Consider the following 19,694-nt stretch of genomic DNA (forward strand, 5'->3'; position numbering starts at 1 on the left):
ACATAGACAATTACGCTACTACCTGGACAGGACCAAGGGCAATAGAAAAACTGACCAGCTACTGGTAGCATATGCAACAGGAATGGAAGGAAAAGCAATTTCAAAACAGACAATCTCCAAGTGGATAGGAAATTGCATAAGATTTTGTTACTCCTACCATGGAAAGAAAACTCCAGACAACATCAGGCCTCACTCTACAAGGGCTACAGCCACTACCACAGCTTTTCTTAGAGGAGTGGCTACCAAAGACATTTTAGAGGCTGCTACTTGGAGCTCCGTGCATACATTTGCCAAGCATTATAATCTACCTTTATATTCCAGATCCCAAGCAGGTTTTGCCACTGCTGTTTTGCAAGGGATCTTAACTACACCATAATCTTATTTCTCCTCCTCCCCCAGTTTGGCTATGGTATTCTACCCATTTGTAAGGACTGCAGATGCATCCTTGAAGGACATAGTACAGTTTTGTACCTACCATAAATGTAGATGTCCGATAGGCATGCATCTGCACTCAGGATTACCCACCCTCCTTCCCCTCTGTGGTACTCCTAGGGTATTTGCCCATCTTGTAGCTAGCTGGGGGAATCTATTATGGTGTATTTGTTTGTATATATGTACATACATGCTTATTTTTGTTTGCTCTATACTATTTGGAACCATTTGCATTTATCCAAATTTAGCCTTCCTAGAGGGCACCTGGCATCCGGGGCAAGAAACACTGAGGAAAATGGCGTCGGCTGATGCCTTTATACCTGAAGAACTGCAGCTATGACGTCGGGTGAAGTGCGACACCAGCCGAGGCCAGACCCAGACTTTGGAATCCGGCCGACCGAAGGGCTGCCTGACGACAGGACAACCCATTTGTAAGGACTGCAGATGCATGCCCATCGGACATCTACATTTATGGTAGGTACAAAACTGTACTTTCTTAGTACCCCTCTGATTGGACAGCCCTCCATTTAGTGGCTTATTTTGAAGTTCCCTGTTATACATTTACATATCTTTATAGACGATGTAGGTGTCTGGTCTTGATTTGCAAGACGTATTTGTTCGTTGGTTGTAGACAAACTAGTGGCCTTGGGTTAGGATTGCTGTTCCATAGTAGTGTGATGATGTGGCATTTGCCATTGGATAGTACCTGACCATAGCTGTGGGAGCTTTTGAGTAAATGATTGGAGTAGAAGGTGTGGTAAGACTGAATTGTAGGGCTACCAAGTAGGGTCCCCTGCCTGATAAGTTGATGTTGGTAAGAGCATAACTCATTTTCTTCATGCATAAAGAAAAAGAAACCAGGCCAGAATCTTTTTTTCCTTCACTTGTTTCTGCTTAGATTTGTGGAAAAGCATTAGATGCCAGAGGTCACTTGACTGTGAAAGCCAAATCTCTGAGCCAGACTACTGAGTTATTAGCAGAGAGAATGTTGGAACACTTTTGCAAGGGGACAAGCCTCTCACTCTAATAAGATATTTGTCTTGGTAACCATGTAAGTGAAGCATTGTGAGCCAGCTGTACAGAGATAAACATATTGCAGGTGAAGCACTGAATCAAAGCCAAACTTAGGTGTTTAGGATTTTCACTTCCACAACCCCTGTGCCATTCGTGTCGTATATACCCATAAGCTAATATCTTGGAGCCTGTTGAAGTTGGGAGAGAAGTGAAAAGTAGGTGTTAGCAATTATCAGTTAAAAAAAAAAAAAAAATCTGAATGAAGGCAGTTTTCAGTCCTGTAAACTTGTGGAGTTGATTTATTGTATGGACACCAGGATGTGAACAGCTGCCTCTTTCAAGTAAGGAAGATGTTGCATAGTACAAAAATGATGAAAAGAAAATTGACATTAGGAAAGGTAGGATACGTAATTTACCAGAAGAGTAGAACCCACAAGTAGCAGAGTAGCCCTTGTGTGCATTTCGTAATAAGTTAACTAAGATGCATGAAATTATCATGTAATCATTTTCATCAGGGCTGATGTTCATCGTGCATACAGCTGCAGTCATAACAGATGGGTTTTCCTGCCGTCAGGTGGGTCCTTGGTCGGCCGAATTCCAAAGTCTAGGTCCGGTGTTGGTTGTCGTCGCTTCTTCCCTGACGTCAGTGCGACAGGGGTATAAAAGAACCAGCCAACGCCATTTTCTTCAGTCTTTCTTGCCGCGCGGTGCCCGAAGCATAAACAGTTCGCAAGTGCCGGTCGGCCAGCTCCTGAGATTACGAATATTTTGCAAACACGCTGGCAGACAACCTAAGCAGAAATATGACATATCCACATGAATGGAAGTTGCATCCTCAAGTTTTTACAGAGATAATTCAAGCATGGAGAAGGCCAGATATAGATCTCTTTGCCTCCCACAAAAATCACCAATTGGCAAAATTCTGCTCAACGACTTTTTATCCACAGGCCTGGAGATTGGATGCACTCTCTTTCAGTTGGAAAACAATGACAGTTTATGCCTTTCCACCTCTTCCTCTGCTTCCCAAAGTTCTATTAAAAACCAGAGCAGACAGACCAAAGATGATTCTCATTGCTCCAGACTGGCCAAGACAACACTGGTACCCACTCCTGAGGAGCCTGACGCATTCCCCACCATGGACCCTACCTCTAATGCCTCTTCTGACTCAGCACAGCTTCAAAACTCTTCACAGTCAGCTAAAAACACTCAATGTGGCCGCATGGAAGATTCCTTAACTTCACAACAGACCCTACTCTCCAAGGAGGTGCAGGATGTCATTTTGGAGGCCAGAAGGCCTTCTACTAGAAAAGCTTACTCCGCAAAATGGAAACGGTTTTGTGCCTGGAATGAGAAAAAGGGCCACAATCCTGTAATACCGAATTTACCTCAAATATTACAGTATCTAGCTGAGATGCTAAGCAGTGGACTTTCATTCTCCTCCATCAAAATTCATGCCTCAGCCATTTCTGCAGAATACAACACTGATCCTCCTTTATTCTCTCACCCCCTCTTAAGACAGTTCCTCAGACGGGCTAAGAATATAAAATCCCCAAGGAAACAACCAGTGCCTGCTTGGGACCTCAATTTCATTCTAGAAAAATTGACCTTGCCTCCTTTTGAGCCAGCTGCCTCAACAGAATTGCAATATTTGTCCTGGAAAACAGCCTTCCTTCTGGCTATCACCTCAGCTCGCAGGGTATCGGAACTACAAGCCCTCATGGCTGTGCAGCCTTTCATCATTTTCCATCAGGACAGAGTTTCCTTACGAACCAATCCGTCCTTTATGCCAAAGGTGGTATCCAGGGTAGCTTTGAATCAGGCTATCCACTTACCTACCTTTTACCCTAATCCACCAAACAAAGGGGAGAGACTACTACATTCCTTGGACATCCACAGACAGCTGCATTATTATTTGGACAGAACAAAGCCTTTCAGAAAATCAGAACAACTCTTTGTGTCCTATGCTACAGGAGCTCAAGGGAAGCCAATTTCCAAACAGAGAATCTCGAAATGGATAGCCCACTGCATACGCTTTTGTTACTCTTTTCATGGTAAAACTGTACCTGCAGGCATCAGATCTCACTCCACAAGGGCCACAGCTACCTTTGCAGCTTTCCTCAGAGGGGTTCCTACCAAAGATATTTTGGAAGCAGCCACTTGGAGTTCTGTGCATACCTTCTCCAAGCACTATCACCTACCATTATACTCCAAAACTAGAGCAGGTTTGCCACTGCAGTCTTGCAGGGCATCCTGGCTCCTCCTAGTTCCACCTAGTGCCTACCACCCCTTTTTTAGCTTTGGGATTCTACCCATCTGTTATGACTGCAGCTGTATGCACGATGAACATAGTACAGTTTTGTACCTACCATAAATGTAGATGTTCGAGTGCTAATACAGCTGCAGTCCAGGTTTCCCTCCCTCCTTCCCCTCTTGGGACAGGCCAATTGGCTAACACCTACTCATACCACCTGATTGGGGTATTCATTTATGGTGTATTTGCTCGCAACTACTGTTTTTTGATTATATTGCATTGCATTATTACATAAATTTATGTATTGCCTTCCTTCTGAGGGCACCTGACATCTGGGGCAAGAAAAACTGAAGAAAATGGCGTCGGCTGGTTCTTTTATACCCCTGTCGCACTGACGTCAGGGAAGAAGCGATGACAACCGACGCCGGACCTAGACTTTGGAATTTGGCCGACCGAGGACCCGCCTGACGGCAGGAAAACCCATCTGTTATGACTGCAGCTGTATTAGCACTTGAACATCTACATTTATGGTAGGTACAAAACTGTACTTTATGTAATATAGTGCAATGTTGGGGGTGATAGCCTAATTGTTTGGTTGTTTAGTTATGAAAGTCCCTAGAGCGGTGCTCTGGAAGTGTCTGATAAACTCTTACGTTTTTCATTGAACAGGTTATTAATGCTGCATTGGCATTGGCTGCCAAGCCCCACAGCAAGGTCGCGCTGGAGAATATGGACTTGTTTAAAGACCAGTGGGAAAGACAAGTTCGTGTATTGACTGATGCTGTAGATGATATCACTTCCATTGATGACTTCTTGTCTGTATCAGGTAATACAAATATAGTGGAGTACAATTTTTTTGAGCTCTATGGTTTGTGAGAGTAACTGAGTTTATAACTAAAATGAAGTTCGCCCATTGTCAGCTGAATAGGTGAGAGTTTTAAATTTTTTAGTAGTAGCAACTCTCAGGAGACCCTAATCTTCATTTTTCGTATTCATTTGATTCCAGGGGAGTGTAATTAAGTTGATGGTAGGAGGATCTCCATAAAGTTGTCAGATTGTTGCAGCTTGTATTTGTGTAACTCAGCTTGTTACTTGTTCCAGGCTCCTATAACTCCATGAACCCTTTTAGTGTTCTTTAATATTGTCCACTGTTGCAGTGTTAACTTCTTGGGACTTCTGTGACAAAAGATTCCCATCCAGCCTGTCTTCCAGAACTCCTCACCCCCCCCCCCCCGTCTAGCTGACCAAACACACTCCCACCTGGATGTCGGCATGTTGGTGGTGTGAGTAATGTCAACCCATTACACCTTTTAGTTCTTTCTTGCCACAATACAAGTATAAAACCATGCATATTGTGCTAGAATTCATAAATGTACAGCTTGTCTTGACTTCCAGAATTTAAAGATAGGTCCTTAGGTATTTGTTTGGGGAGCCATTCTTTTTGATTATACTGTGCCTGACTATACCCACTGTACTTTTTGTTTTGGCTATAAATGACAGAAGTTATTTATGTGCGTAACATGTAGGAAACAGATTCCATATAGACTTCCACACCCATTGTTTGTTCTATGTAGAGGATAAATATGACATTCCTAACTGCCCTCTTTGTATAAACTTCAACCAGAAAGACTATTGGGTCAAGAACAAATACTGTCTACCTGAACCAAAGAAGGCAACAGATATTGAGCAATGACACCCTGGTGCTGGCAAAGTCTACAACAGACATCCCACTAAAAAAGGAGAAGAGAGGTTCTTGTACAAGAAATATTTATTGCATTTGTATACTGGGATGGGACGACTGGGTTGACAAGCTACCCCTTTTTAGCAGAAGCCCATGGAGAAAAACTCCACAATAAAACAAGTAAAGAGTAAAACAATTGTTGATGCATTGTAGACAAAGCAAACTTACATTTTAAGGACAAAAGTCAACACAAAGCAAAGTTGAATACTAATGGCAACTGACACCTCAAACACATATGAACACAGTTTTAATCAGTAGTTAAGCGCTTTTAGTCTCCTCGATATAAGACGTCTTCAGAAAGTTGATACAAGAAAACCACTCTGTTTAAATACATGTCACCTGATGCATTTAGAATCAATTAAGTTGGTCTCATTTCAAAGCTAAAGTCCCTATAACTATATCTTAAAAGTCCTTTTAAAAGTCATCAGAAACATCATATAAAAGAAAAATGCTAGTATAAAAGACATATACTTTAAAAGAACATCAAAACCAAATGCTTGTCATCTCGATACTTTAAATATGTAAACACACACTAACTTAAATGTTATTCTAAAATGATAAAATTAATAGGCATTTCTTCCACAAATTACAGCCCAACCAAAATGTTAGTTTCAAAAGTGTTTTTTTGTAAAGTTGAATTTCTCAGTTTAAAAATGTTCTTTAACGAATTGTTTCTCAGTTTTAAAATGCATGCGATAGAGGTCACCTCATTTAACCCAGGTTTGTTTGTGTCTTTCGGCTTTTCCCGGTTAGGGGTCGCCACAGCGAAACTCCAGTCAGCTAATGATTGGCAGTTGATTTTTACATACTGGCTTGCCAGGCCTGATGCACAACCTTCAACGAAGGTACGCCCATTCACGCATGTCTTCACGCAGAAAACACTCTAGCTGAGAATCGAACCGGACAATGTCTTGCTGTGAGGCGACAACGCTACCGCAGCACCACCACCGCGGGTACACCTCATTTAACCCAGGTGGGTTATATGAATTCAACCTGAGTTGCCAAAGGAGCTCTTGTTTTTCCAAAAGTAAATGGTGGGGGGCCCCCTTTTGCACTCACAGGAACCTGATTTATTACTCTAAAAAGAAAGTTATGAGCTGGCTGTTCTGAACAGTGTCTAGCTAGAGCATTTGTAAGGTTTTTCTTCCTGATGTGATATGTGTGCTCATAGATTCTCTTTCAATTTCCTGTCAGTCTTTCCAACATAAAGTGCTGGACAGACTGCACAGGTAGCAAGGTAGACAACCGACTTGGAGTTGCAGTTGAATCTACCCTTTGCTTTTACTTTATTTGTTCCAATTTCAAAGTGTGTTCCTGTTGCAATGTATTTACAATAGTTGCAACTCTCGCACCTATATGTACCTTCCGTTCTACTCACTATCTGGGGTTCCGATTCCAAAATCTGTTTTAAATTCCTACCTTTTCTATATACAAAGGATGGGAAAAGCTAATTTATCTAAAATTTCATGTTGAAAAAATGTTCCAATTTCTTTTCAAAATAAACTCAGTTTCTTTTGATTGTAAATTAAAGGAAGTAATAAAACCGCTAGGGAGTACCCTGACAGTAACTCTTGTTTCCAGTATTTCATCCGGAGTTAAATAATTGGTTAGTGTGTCTGTCACCTTCTCCTGCAGGAAATGTTATGTTGGTAGAGCTGAGTAATGCTTTATAAAACCCTACTCTCCTTTTGTGTTGGACTTCAAGTATATCAAAGACCAATCCATTTGGCTAACCTCTCCTTAAGAACATCTGTTTGTGTCTCACATTCCTCAATGAAGGTGTCGTCATCCGTTATCATTTGTGCTGCGTGGACAAGTTATCCTTTTAGCACAGATCTTTTTTTGGTAAGATGGGTGACTGCTCCTATAATGTAACATAGTGTTTGAGTAGGTAGATTTACGGTGTATTCTACCTACGTAATGTTGTCCAGTATTTTTCTTTAACTCAATGTCTAAATAAACAATTGTGTTTTCATGGAATGTGTGGGTGAACTTGAAGAACTTTGTACTTTTGTTCCGATATTCAAATAATTTTAGGGCCTCAGATTCAGTGCCTTTGAACATAATAAAAATGTTGAGAAACCATGTATACATTTTTATTCTCTCTGCCCATTCTTCACTCCTAAAGATGGTCTTTTGTTCACAGCTGTCTAAAACCAAGTTGGCATAGCTCCCCCCACATGGTGAGCCCATTGCCAGCCCACCAGTTGCTTATATACAGTGTTGTTAAAGGTAAGAGAATTATTCTGCAAAATGACATCCATAATTTCCTGGAAGAGTCTGATCTCCCTGTTACTGGCACCATGTGCCAACAGTCTTTCTACTACTAATTCAATGCCTTCCTCATGAGGGATGGAGAAATACAGGTCACCAACATCTACTGTCAGAAACGTAACATTCTTATCATATTCAAAGTTGTTAATTGAACTCAAAAAAGACCACGAGTCTCTGCACATTTGATTTTCCTTTGCAACATACTTTTTCAAAATTGAGTGCACATATTTTGCACTACCATAAGAAATAGAACCCCGAGAGTTAACTAAAGCCCTCATAGGTGGATTCTGTTGGTCTTTGTATAATGTGGGTATTTTTGGGCAAAGCGTGGACAAGTAGTTTAGTGTGTCTATGTCTATCAGGCCGTCTATGAACAAATCACTGAAAAAACAGTGTACATGTTCTTCGTGTTACACTGTTGCAGTCATTACACTTGGGTTATCCTGCTGGCAGGCTACCCTCAGTCGGCCTGAATTCCAAAGTCAAGGTCTGGCATCTGTTGCTGTCGCCTCTTCTGTGATGTCAGTGCGCCAGGGGTATAAAAGATGCAGCCGACGTCATTTTCTTCAGTCTTTCTTGCCGTGCGGTGCCCGAAGCATAAGCAGTTCGCAAGTGCCAGTCGGCCGACTCCTGAGATTTTGGTGTTCGAATTTCAGATCCGAAGTCTTCATTAAAAGCTAAGTACCCCGTTGGGGAAACTTTTTCTTGCTCCAGACCGATGTCAGTAAAAGTTAATAATTGTATTTCTTGTGGGAAGCAAATACCTCACAAGGACTTTCATTCTTACTGTATTCCTTGCCTAGGCCCTGACCACGACGTTGCTAGTTGTCGGTTTTATGCTAGATTTAGCCAACGCACTATTAAGCGTTGGTACGATTTTGCATTACATTATTTTGGCAGAAGATTTAATTATACCATGTCATTGGATAGCCAGCCGACTACCAGAATTCACAAGAAACTCAAAGAAAAGGACAGGCATCCGAGGTCCAAAACTGACGAGGCTTCTTCTAAGCCAGTCGCCGGTTCTCGGTGAGGTGCCTTCGCAGCCCCTGACACCCACTACTTTAGACCCGCAGATTGCTACAGACTCCCACGTGGAGTCGCCTAGGCCGCTGGAAGGTCAAGGTATTGGATCTTCGGAGACTATTCCCTCAGATGGGTCCGGAGCCGCTGAGCAGGCATCGGCATCTGAGGGTGTTTTCAGACCAACTCAATTATACATTAAAATGACTTCAGCTTCAAAGGCAAAAACTAAAGCACCCTTAAAGACAAAGAAACAAGTACAACAGCCTCATGGACAAGCCTCCATGCCCAGAAAACAGATGCTCAAAATGACTGAAGACTTAATTACTTTGATTAGGGGTTCCCATCCCCCTCCTGATAAAAGGCCTAGGCAAGAGACAGAATATGAATCTTCAGATCAGGTTTCCATTTCATCTGATTCCTCTTCTGATCGGGAATACTCTTCCTCCCTATGAGGATTCTGATGCTGAAGAATCTATCCCTTCAGCCTCTCCTCCTGAGGATTACTCTTTTGGGGAAACCTTGCATACCATGAGGGAGCACTTCCACTGGGAGATCCAAGATTTTTCAGAATCTAAGAAAAGGCTCAGAGACTTCCTTTTACTACCACAACACAGGCCCCTAGCTATTCCACCTGTGTTAGACATTGTTGATGTATTTTCAGAGTCCAGTCTGACCCCTGACTCCTTACCTCCAGCTCCTGTTAAGCCGGACAGGTATGACAGGGTCCCTGACTCACAAATTCCTTTTCAAAACCCCCGCTGCTGACCCAGAAACGATCTCTCAGGGTCCCAAAGGGGTCAAGGCTTCTGCTGCAGAAAACCTTACCCCCTCTGACAGGGATTCTAGGGCATTGGACAGATGGGGAAAAAAGATTTACACTTCCGCCACCTTGGCTATAAGGGCTTTAAATTGTCAGTTTCATATGCTCAAGTATCAGCAATATATTATGACACTTCTTAAACAGAAAATGTTGACAAATTCTGAATGTGCAGAAAACAAAGAAATGCAGGATTTATTGCATGCAGCTGAACAAGTTGGAAAGCATACTTTGCAATGTGGATGTCCTTCAAGGATGCATCTGCAGTCATAACATATGGGTTGTCCTGCCTCAGGCAGCCCTTCGGTCGGCCGGATTCCAAAGTCTGGGTCTGGCCTCAGCTGATGTCGCACTTTCCCCGATGTCAGAGCGTCTGGGGTATAAAAGCATCAGCCAACACCATTTTCCTCAGTCTTTCTTGCCGCGCGGTGCCCGAAGCAGAAGCTGTTTGCAAGTGCCGGTCTGTCAGATCCAGTGATTTCAGCTACCGAAGACTTTGAAAAAAGCTAAATACCCCGTTGGGGACTCTTTCTTGCCTCAGCCGATGTCAGACAAAGTAAATAATTGTTTAACTTGTGGGAAACAAATACCTCATAAGGATTTCCATTCTTACTGCCTTCCTTGCTTAGGCCCAGACCACGACGTACCAGCCTTTTTAGCCTGTGCCTCCTTCAACCGACAAACTCTTGGACGTCGGTTGGAGTTTGCAGAGGAATTTTTTGGGGCCGCTTTTGCTTATAAAATGCCGTCGGAGACTCCGACTTCGCATATGGTCAAAAAACGCAAGGAAAAGGACCGACACTCGCGGCCTGCGGTTTCGGCTGAAACCACGGCTAGGCCTACCACCGCCAGTGTCTCGGTTTCGGCCGAAACAGAGTCCTCGGCGTTTCCTTCTTCTGAAACCATACTTCCGACCACAGAGGCCCGACTGAGTCGGCTTCAGAACTACCTACCGAAGCTAGTGTTCAGGAATTGTCCGACACCATACCTTTGGACATTTCTACCCCTGCACGTGGGGCAGCTAGGCCCCCTGCTTCCATGTCCATTAAGGCCTTTTCAAGGGCTAAAGCTGCCAAACTTTCAAAAGCTTTGCCTGCCAAATCTTCCTCCCAGAGGCCTTCCTCTAGTTCACAGATTTTCAGCCTTGCTGAGGACCTTATTTCCTTAATTAGGGGTTCACAACCTCACCCAGACAGGGCCTCTCAACCTCCTCCAGACAAAAGGCCTAGGACTGACCCCTCTGATCCACACTCTTCAGATGATTCCACTGATGGATCTGAGTTTTCAGACCACCAGGAAGGAGCTTACTCACCTTACGAGGATTCAGATGCAGAGGAATCTATCCCTTCGGCCTCTCCTCCTGAGGAGATTTCCTTTGGTGAGACTTTACACTCCATGAGAGAGCATTTTCAATGGCAAGGTCAGGATTTCTCTGATTCTAGAAAAAGATTAAGGACCTTTTTGCATTTGCCACAGCATAGGCCTTTAGCTATACCTCCTGTTCTGAATGTAATTGATGATGTGTACAATGATGTCAGTACAGCCCCTGATACTCTCCCTCTGGCCCCTGTCAAACCTGACAGATACTACAGGATCCCGGATTCTCATTTCCATTTGTATAAAGCCTATTCTGCAGACCCAGAAACTATTTCTCAGGGCCCTAAAGGGGTTGCGGCCGCTACTGCCAAGAATCCTCTACCCTCTGACAGACAGTCCAGAGCTTTAGAGAGATGGGGAAAGAAGGTGTATACTTCTGCAACTCTTTCTGTCAGGGTTTTAAACTGTCAATTTCATATGATACAGTACCAGGAGTATTTGTTAGATGAACTGAATAAGAAACTTTCTTCTCCTGAACCCCTAGACCGTAAATCCCTTAAGGATTTGGTACACAACTCACAACAGGTTAGTAATCATTTCTTAAAATGTGGCTATGATGCACTGGAGGCTTCATTTAGATCAGCTATGACTGGGGCAGTTATTCGTAGGCATGCCTGGCTGAAGGAGCAATCTTTGCCAGACCATGTCAAAGCTAAACTCCTGGATGCTCCAATGGAGAAACAAAACTTATTTGGCTCCTCTGCTCAGGAGATCTTAAAAAAGGTTGAAGAAAAGGCAAAATCTGTGCAAAACAGTTAAAGATTTCCTGCAAGTTCAACCACCAAGATTCAGCAGAAACTGGCCTACTAAGAATTGGTCCTTTCCAGACTCAGACAGAGCCCAGAGAGGCAGGAACAAGCGCCCTAGAGGCAGAGGTCAATCGAAGGGCTCCTACAGAGGCCGTCAGTGGCAGCCTGCCAACCAGAGGAGTAGTGCAACAACAACTACTACTACACCAGGACAAGGTCAATGACTTAACTTTGATTCCGATTACCAGGGATCAACTAGAAGCACCCTTGGGCGGAAAGCTGGCTTTATTCTCAAAAAACTGGCATTATATCACAAAGGATACATGGACACTGCAAATAATAGACAAAGGATACAGGTTCCACTTTCACACTTTGCCAAAAAGAGGCGGAATGCCAAACCTTCCACCAAATCAGAGGGCAGAGGCTTTAAAACAAATCAGCAAATTACTTCAGATGAAAGCTATAGAAAAGGTACCATTATCAGAGCAAGGCCAAGGATTTTACTCCAGACTATTCCTTGTACCAAGAAAGGAAAATCAATGGAGGCCTATTCTCGACCTGTCCGCACTGAACTTATCTCATTGTGCCAAAATTCAAGATGCTGACCCTACAGCAACTTCTTCCCATGTTGGGCAAGGAGTCTTGGCTGGTGACTCTAGATCTCAAGGAGGCATACCTGCACGTCCCTATTCGACTAAACTGCAGAAGACACCTCAGATTTCTTGCAGGATCAGAGCATTATCAATTCTCAGCATTGCCCTTTGGCTTATCTACTGCGCCCAGAGTATTCACAAAATGCCTGGCATCAGTAATTGCACATTGCAGACTACAGGGAATTCAAATTTACCCATACCTGGACGACTGCCTAATACAAGCGGACAACAAGGAAAATTTGATGAAGGACTTGGCTTATGCCATACACCTACTACAGACCTTGGGATTCACATTCAACATCCAAAAGTCAAGACTAGTACCATCCCAAAGGATAACCTTTTTGGGTGCAGATCTGGACACAACCACCCAAATGGCCTTTCTCACAGAAGAAAAACAAAAACAACTTCCAGATTACTTCATAATTCTGACAAGACAAACTCAGCTTACTGCAAGGAAAATCCTGCAGGCCCTGGGTTACATGGCATCCTGCATAATTCTAATACCACATGCCAGGCTGCATATGAGGAAATTACAATGGTACCTCCGGAGTGTATGGTCTCAGCACAGTCACAGTTTAGAAACCATGATACCAATCATTCCATGCCTTCAAAAGGAATTCCTGTGGTGGGCTCAGGCCTGCTAGTCCAACAGAGGGCTGCCTTTCAACAAACCAAAACCAAGGCAGACCCATCACCACGGACGCCTCAGACCGAGGATGGGGAGCACACATGGAGGACAAATGTATCCAAGGCCTATGGCCTCAAGGACAGCTAAGTATGCACGTAAACCAAAAGGAAATGCTGGCAGTGAGGCATGCAATCGAGGCATTCATACCCTTCCTCCAACAAGGACACCTGCTAATAAGAACAGGTAACACCACGGTCATGTGGTACATAAACAAGCAGGGAGGCGCACATTCCTACCCTCTATGCCGGATGGCTATGAATCTGTGGGAACTATGCCTGAATCTCAATATCCAACTACAGGCCCAATTCGTGCCAGGAAAAGAAAATGCACTGGCGGACAGCTTAAGCAGAACTACCATGGATGCACACGAATGGATGCTGCACCCAGACATCTTCCAACTCATAGCAAAGACATGGGGAATGCCGGAGATAGATTTGTTCGCCTCCCCACTCAACAATCAACTGAAGACATTCTGCTCAAGGACATAACACCCACAAGCTTGGAGGGTGGACTCTCTCTCTTTCAGCTGGAAAGCCCTAACAGTATATGCCTTCCCACCTCTCCCATTGATGTACAAGTTTCTACTGAAGATCAGGGAGGAACAACCAAAAGTGATACTAATAGCTCCGGACTGGCCAAGACAACACTGGTATCCATTATTGAGAAGCATGTCTCAGGCAAAATCATGGCCTCTCCCCCTATGGCCTCTTCTTCTGACGCAGAACAATTTCAAGACCCTGCATCCCAACTTGAAAACATTGCAGCTAACTGCCTGGAAAATTCCTTAAACCCCAATCCAACTATTTTATCTCAGAGGGTGAAGGACATTATCCTGGAGGCTCGCAGGCCTTCCACAAGGAAGACATACTCGGCTAAATGGAAGAGATTTCTCATTTGGAGCACATCAAAGGGCACAGATGTCACAGTGGCAAACCTAACACATATCCTAGAATACTTAGCAGAATTGTTCCACAATGGCCTGTCCTATTCTTCCATTAAGATTCATGCTTCAGCAATTTCAGCGGAATACAATGTGGATCCACCTATCTTCTCACACCCTCTCCTCAGACAATTTCTGAGAGGGATCAAAAATATTAAACCTCCAAGAAGACCCCCTCTACCTGCCTGGGATCTCAACTTTGTGCTGGAGAAATTGACACTGCCTCCTTTTGAACCAGCAGCATCAGCGGATCTACAGTTTCTATCTTGGAAAACTGCATTCCTTCTGGCAATCACTTCAGCAAGAAGAGTATCTGAGTTACAAGCATTAATGGCAGTGCAGCCTTTTCTTATCTTCCACCAGGACAGGGTGTCACTAAGAACCAATCCTACTTTTATGCCAAAGGTGGTATCTAGGGTATCCTTGAACCAAGCTATTCACTTGCCTACGTTCTTCCCTAATCCACAGAATAGAGGGGAAAAACCTTTGCACACCCTGGATATACACAGACAACTACGCTACTACTTGGACAGAACAAAAACTAGCAGAAAAACTAACCAACTTTTTGTAGCATATGCAACTGGGGTGCAAGGAAGAGCAATTTCCAAACAGACAATTTCAAAATGGATAGGAAATTGCATTCGCTTTTGCTACTCCTTTCATGGAAAGACAGTTCCCGAAAATCAGGCCTCACTCCACAAGGGCCACGGCCACCACTACAACCTTCCTACGGGGGGGTGGCTACCAAGGACATTTTGGAAGCTGCTACTTGGAGCTCCGTGCATACATTTGCCAAGCATTACAATCTACCTTTATACTCTAGATCCAGAGCAGGGTTTGCAACTGTAGTCCTGCAGGGGATCTTAACTACACCATCCTTTTCTTAGTACCTCCTCCGCCAGATTGGCTATGGTATTCTACCCATATGTTATGACTGCAGATGCATCCTTGAAGGACATAGTACAGTTTTGTACCTACCATAAATGTAGATGTCCGATAGGTATGCATCTGCAGTCAGGATTACCCTCCCTCCTTCCCCTCTGTGGTATTCCTAGGGTGCTTACCCCTCTTTTAGCTAGCTGGGGGAATCTATTATGGTGTATTTGTTTGTTTATACATGTATATAATTTGCAAATGTTTGGAACTTTTCAGCATTTATCCAAATTTAGCCTTCCTAGAGGGCACCTGGCATCTGGGGCAAGAAAAACTGAGGAAAATGGCGTCGGCTGATGCTTTTATACCCCAGACGCTCTGACGTCGGGGAAAGTGCGACATCAGCCGAGGCCAGACCCAGACTTTGGAATCCGGACGACCGAAGGGCTGCCTGAGGCAGGACAACCCATATGTTATGACTGCAGATGCATACCTATCGGACATCTACATTTATGGTAGGTACAAAACTGTACTTTTTGATTCTTTGGAGGCCTCCTGCAGAGCCACTGTTACGGGTTCTGTCATCAGGAGGCATGCTTGGTTAAAGGAACAAAGTCTGCTTGATCATGTCAAAGCAAAATTATTAGATGCCCCATTACAACATGATACTTTGGTGTTAAAGCAGATGATGTGTTAAAGAAAATGGAGGACAAAGCTAAATCTATGCAAATGGTTAAAGATTTCTTACAGGTTTCAGCCTCCAAGATTTAGCAGACACTGGCCTACAAAGAACTGGTCCTTTCCTGTGTCAGACCACAAAGTGCAGATACAGACCCCCAAGAGGCAGATCCCAGCCCCAAGGTTCGTACAGGTCTAAACAGTGGGGTGCTTCTACCTCCAAAAGTGGAGAAGACAAATCACAACCATACAGGGAACAGTCCCAATGACCTCCCCCTGCTTGCACCAAGCACTTATCTTCTGGCAGCACCTTTAGGGGAAAACTAGCACTTTTTTCTCAAAACTGGCACATAACCCAGGACAAATGGGTCCTAGAGATAGTGTCACAATGCTACAAGTTTCACTTCCATACTCTGCCAAGGACAAACGGTTGGCCAGACCTGCCAAAACATCAATGGGCAGAGGCGCAAAAGCAAGTCTCATCCCTCGTGGACATGAGGGCCATTCAACAAGTACTAGAGCAAGAGCAGGGGCAAGGATTTTTTTCAAGATTGTTCTTGGTACCAAGAAAGAACAAGACCTGGAGACCAGTACTGGACCTATATATTCTAAACACATTTCTGGATATACCAAAATTCAAAATGTTGACTCTACAGCAACTTCTGCCCATGCTGGGCAAGAAGGCTTGGCTTGTGACTTTAGACCTAAAAGAGGCATACCTGCATGTCCCAATCAGACAAACATGCAGAAGATACCTCTGATTCAAAGCTGGCTCAATGCACTACCAATTCTCTACCCTGCCCTTTGTGAAGACCCTGGGCGCAGTAGATAAGCCAAAGTGCCTGGCACCAGTAATTGCATTCTGCAGACAGAGGAATACAAATATATCCTTACTTGGACGACTGCCTCATTCAAGCAGAGAACAAGGACATTCTACTACAGCATCTGGCGTTTGTAAAGAGATTTCTAACAGGCCTAGGGTACACAGTCAACGAAAATAAATCAAAACTAGTACCCTCTCAAGAGATAATATTCCTGGGTGCAAGCTTAAATACAACTGCCTAGATGGCTTATCTCACGCCAGACAAACAAAGGCAACTGACTACCTATTTCAGCCTGTTGGCAACAAAGGCTCAGTTATCTGCAAGAAAAATTCTGCAGGCTTTGGGCTTCATGGCATCCTGCATTCTACTAATTCCATATGCCAGACTGCATATGAGGAAACTTCAGTGGTACCTAAAAAGTGCTTGGACTCGACATTGCCACAGCCTGGAAACAATTTCCCTCATTCCCTGCCTGCAACAGGAGTTTCGTTCTTGGGCGAAGGCTTGTCACCAGAACAAGGGACAGCCATTCACTTTACCCCCAGCCAGGTAGACATTAACAACGGATGCATCAGATTATGTCTGGGGGCCCACATGGCAGGAAGATGTATTCAAGGCACATGGTCCGCAAACCAAATGCATCTACATATCAATCAAAAAGAGATGTTAGCTGTTCAGAATGCCCTGACGGCCTTTAAAGACCTACTTCATCCGGGTCAACTACTGATAGACAGACAACACCACGGTCATGTGGTATATAAACAAGCATGGAGGTACTCATTCTTACCCCCTTTGCAGGCTAGCCATGACTCTGTCGAACACAGTATTGACTTACCAGGTCCATCTGCAGGCACAATTCCTGCCAGGAAAGATAAATACTCTGACAGACGAACTAAGCAGAAACCTCATGGATCTCCACGAGTGGAAATTGGATCCACAAGTCTTCAGCATGATAACAAGGAAATGGGGATGCCAGGATATAGATCTATTTGCCTCTCCTCACAACTACCAACTAAAAAGATTCTGCACAAGGACTTATCACAGACAAGCATGGAAAGTGTACACCCTCTCTTTCAGCTGGAAAAACTTAGCAGTATATGCCTTCCCTCAACTGCCTCTCCTCCCCAAGGTTCTCCTAAAGGTCAGACAAGAGAAGCCAAAGATGATACTGATTGCCCCAGACTGGCCTCGCCGGCACTGGTACCCAATCTTAAGGAACTTGTCTCAATGCTGGGAAATTTTCAAGAGTGATAGTAGTGTCTTTAATAGTGTAGGTGAATACCCCCTTGTGACATATAGGAGAGGTATGAACCTTAAAACATACTGTGAACTTAAGAAAACTAATATTGTTAGGACCCCTGGCATGTACAAATGCCAAACCTGCAATTATTGTTCACACATTATAGAATCTAACAGGTTTAGTGTAATTAATTTACATTATAATTTGAAATGGAGAAACAATTGTAACTCTAAGTTAGTTGTGTATCTTGCTAAGTGCCAGTTTTGTCCAGCGTTCTACGTTGGCAAAACTGAAAGAAAACTTCGAAATCGTATCTATGAGCATTTGTATGCTATCAGGAAAAACAAAACTGAAAACGCTTTGGCTAAGCATGTTGGTTCCTTTCCTGACCATAAGTTTAAATTTATCATAATAGATCAAGTCCATAGTGATTTTAGAGGTGGTCCTGAGGTTCTTAAACTTGATGAAATGGAACTTTCCTGGCAAATAAGACTAAATGCTTATTGTTTGCCAGGTTTAAATGAAGGATGTATTCTGAGTAGCATATTAAAATTGAAAAATTTAAGACGTTAAAAAACCTGTTGACATTTTAATATATCTTGGTTTTTAGTTGGTTTGTTTATTAAGTATTTTATTATATGCTTATGCATGTAAAACTAGCAAAAGTAAGGTGGCATAATGTATTTACTGTGTAGTAACTGTTTAAGAGATTTTTAAATTATTTATGTATGATTTTTTTTGATTGGTTAGTAAGGTGTATTTAAATGAGATGTTTTACTGTGTGATTTGTCTGATGAAGTTTGTGATTTGCCATAAACGAAAAGCGCTTTACAATATACCAACTGTGTGTGCCTCTTTCATCTTGCTCAGTTTTTACCTAGTTCGTTTGTTTTCGTTCTTTAGTTTGTGAGATACTGATTGCCCCAGACTGGCCCCGCCGGCACTGGTACCCAATCTTAAGGAACTTGTCTCAATGCCCGGCTTGGACCTTGCCTCAGATACCTCATCTACTATCCCAACAAAACAATCAGATCCTGCACAACCAATTAAAGACCTTAAATCTGGCAGCATGGCGGATAATGTAGTGATACAAAACGCGGCTCTCACTAAAGCTGTAATGGATGTCATTTTGGAGGCCAGAAGGCGTAGTACCAGAAAATCTTGCGCTGGAAAATGGAAGAGATTCTGTGCTTGGAGCCAGGCACAAGGGATTGACACAGCTGTACCAAATATTACTCAGATTTTGCAATACCTAACTGAGATGCTGGACAAACGCCTATCTTTTTCATCAATTAAAATTCATGCCTCTGCCATTTTGGCTCATTACAATATAGAGCCACCAATCTTTTCTCGTCCCTTGTTAAGGCAGTACCTCAGAGGAGCCAAAAACTTAAAAGCCTCCAAGGAGATCACCAATACCTGCAAGGGACCTCAATTATGTTTTGGAAAAGCTCACCCTGCCTCCTTTTGAGCCAGCCGCTACAGCTGATATAAAGTTTTTATCTTGGAAAACAGCTCTGCTCCTAGCAATAATCTCTGCAAGACGAGTCTCAGAGTTACAGGCACTCATGACTGTGGAACCTTTTATCATTTTTTATCCAGACGGGGTTTCTCTGAGGACAAACCCGACATTTATGCCTAAGGTAGTGTCCAGTGTGGCCCTTAACCAAACTATTCATCTGCCTACTTTTTATCCAAACCCACAGAATAAGGGGTTGAGAATTCTGCATTCTTTGGACATACACAGACGGCTACGCTTTTTCAGAAAGACAGAGCAACTACTAGTGGCATATGCTGCAGGATCACAAGGAAAGGCCATCTCAAAGCAGACCATTTCAAAGTGGATAGGCCACTGCATTCGTTTCTGCTATTCACAACATGGCAAGCCAGTGCCTAAGGGCATTAGGCCACATTCAACCAGAGCAGCAGCCACTTCAGCAGCCTTCCTCAGGGGAGTACCAACCAAAGACATTTTAGAGGCTGCTGCCACTTCAGCAGCCTTCCTCAGGGGAGTACCAACCAAAGACATTTTAGAGGCTGCTACCTGGAGTTCAGTGCACACCTTTACAAAGCACTATCATTTACCTCTCTACTCTAAATCCAGGGCAGGCTTTGCC

At 43.5% G+C, this 19,694-nt stretch overlaps 1 protein-coding gene across 1 annotated transcript in view; it reads left to right on the forward strand.

Annotated features, from left to right (window-relative positions):
* Window positions 1-19,694, forward strand: part of CTNNA1 (catenin alpha 1) — a gene marked incomplete in the record, with an annotated part of 2,307,982 nt that overhangs the window by 1,617,796 nt on the left and 670,492 nt on the right. Inside the window, 1 exon segment of the mRNA XM_044069565.1 lies at window positions 4,367-4,523. Coding sequence (XP_043925500.1) covers window positions 4,367-4,523 — 157 coding nt within the window.

Source organism: Protopterus annectens, chromosome 4.part0 (assembly GCF_019279795.1).
Source record: "Protopterus annectens isolate FY-2018-M chromosome 4.part0, PAN1.0, whole genome shotgun sequence".
NCBI lineage: Eukaryota > Metazoa > Chordata > Ceratodontiformes > Protopteridae > Protopterus > Protopterus annectens.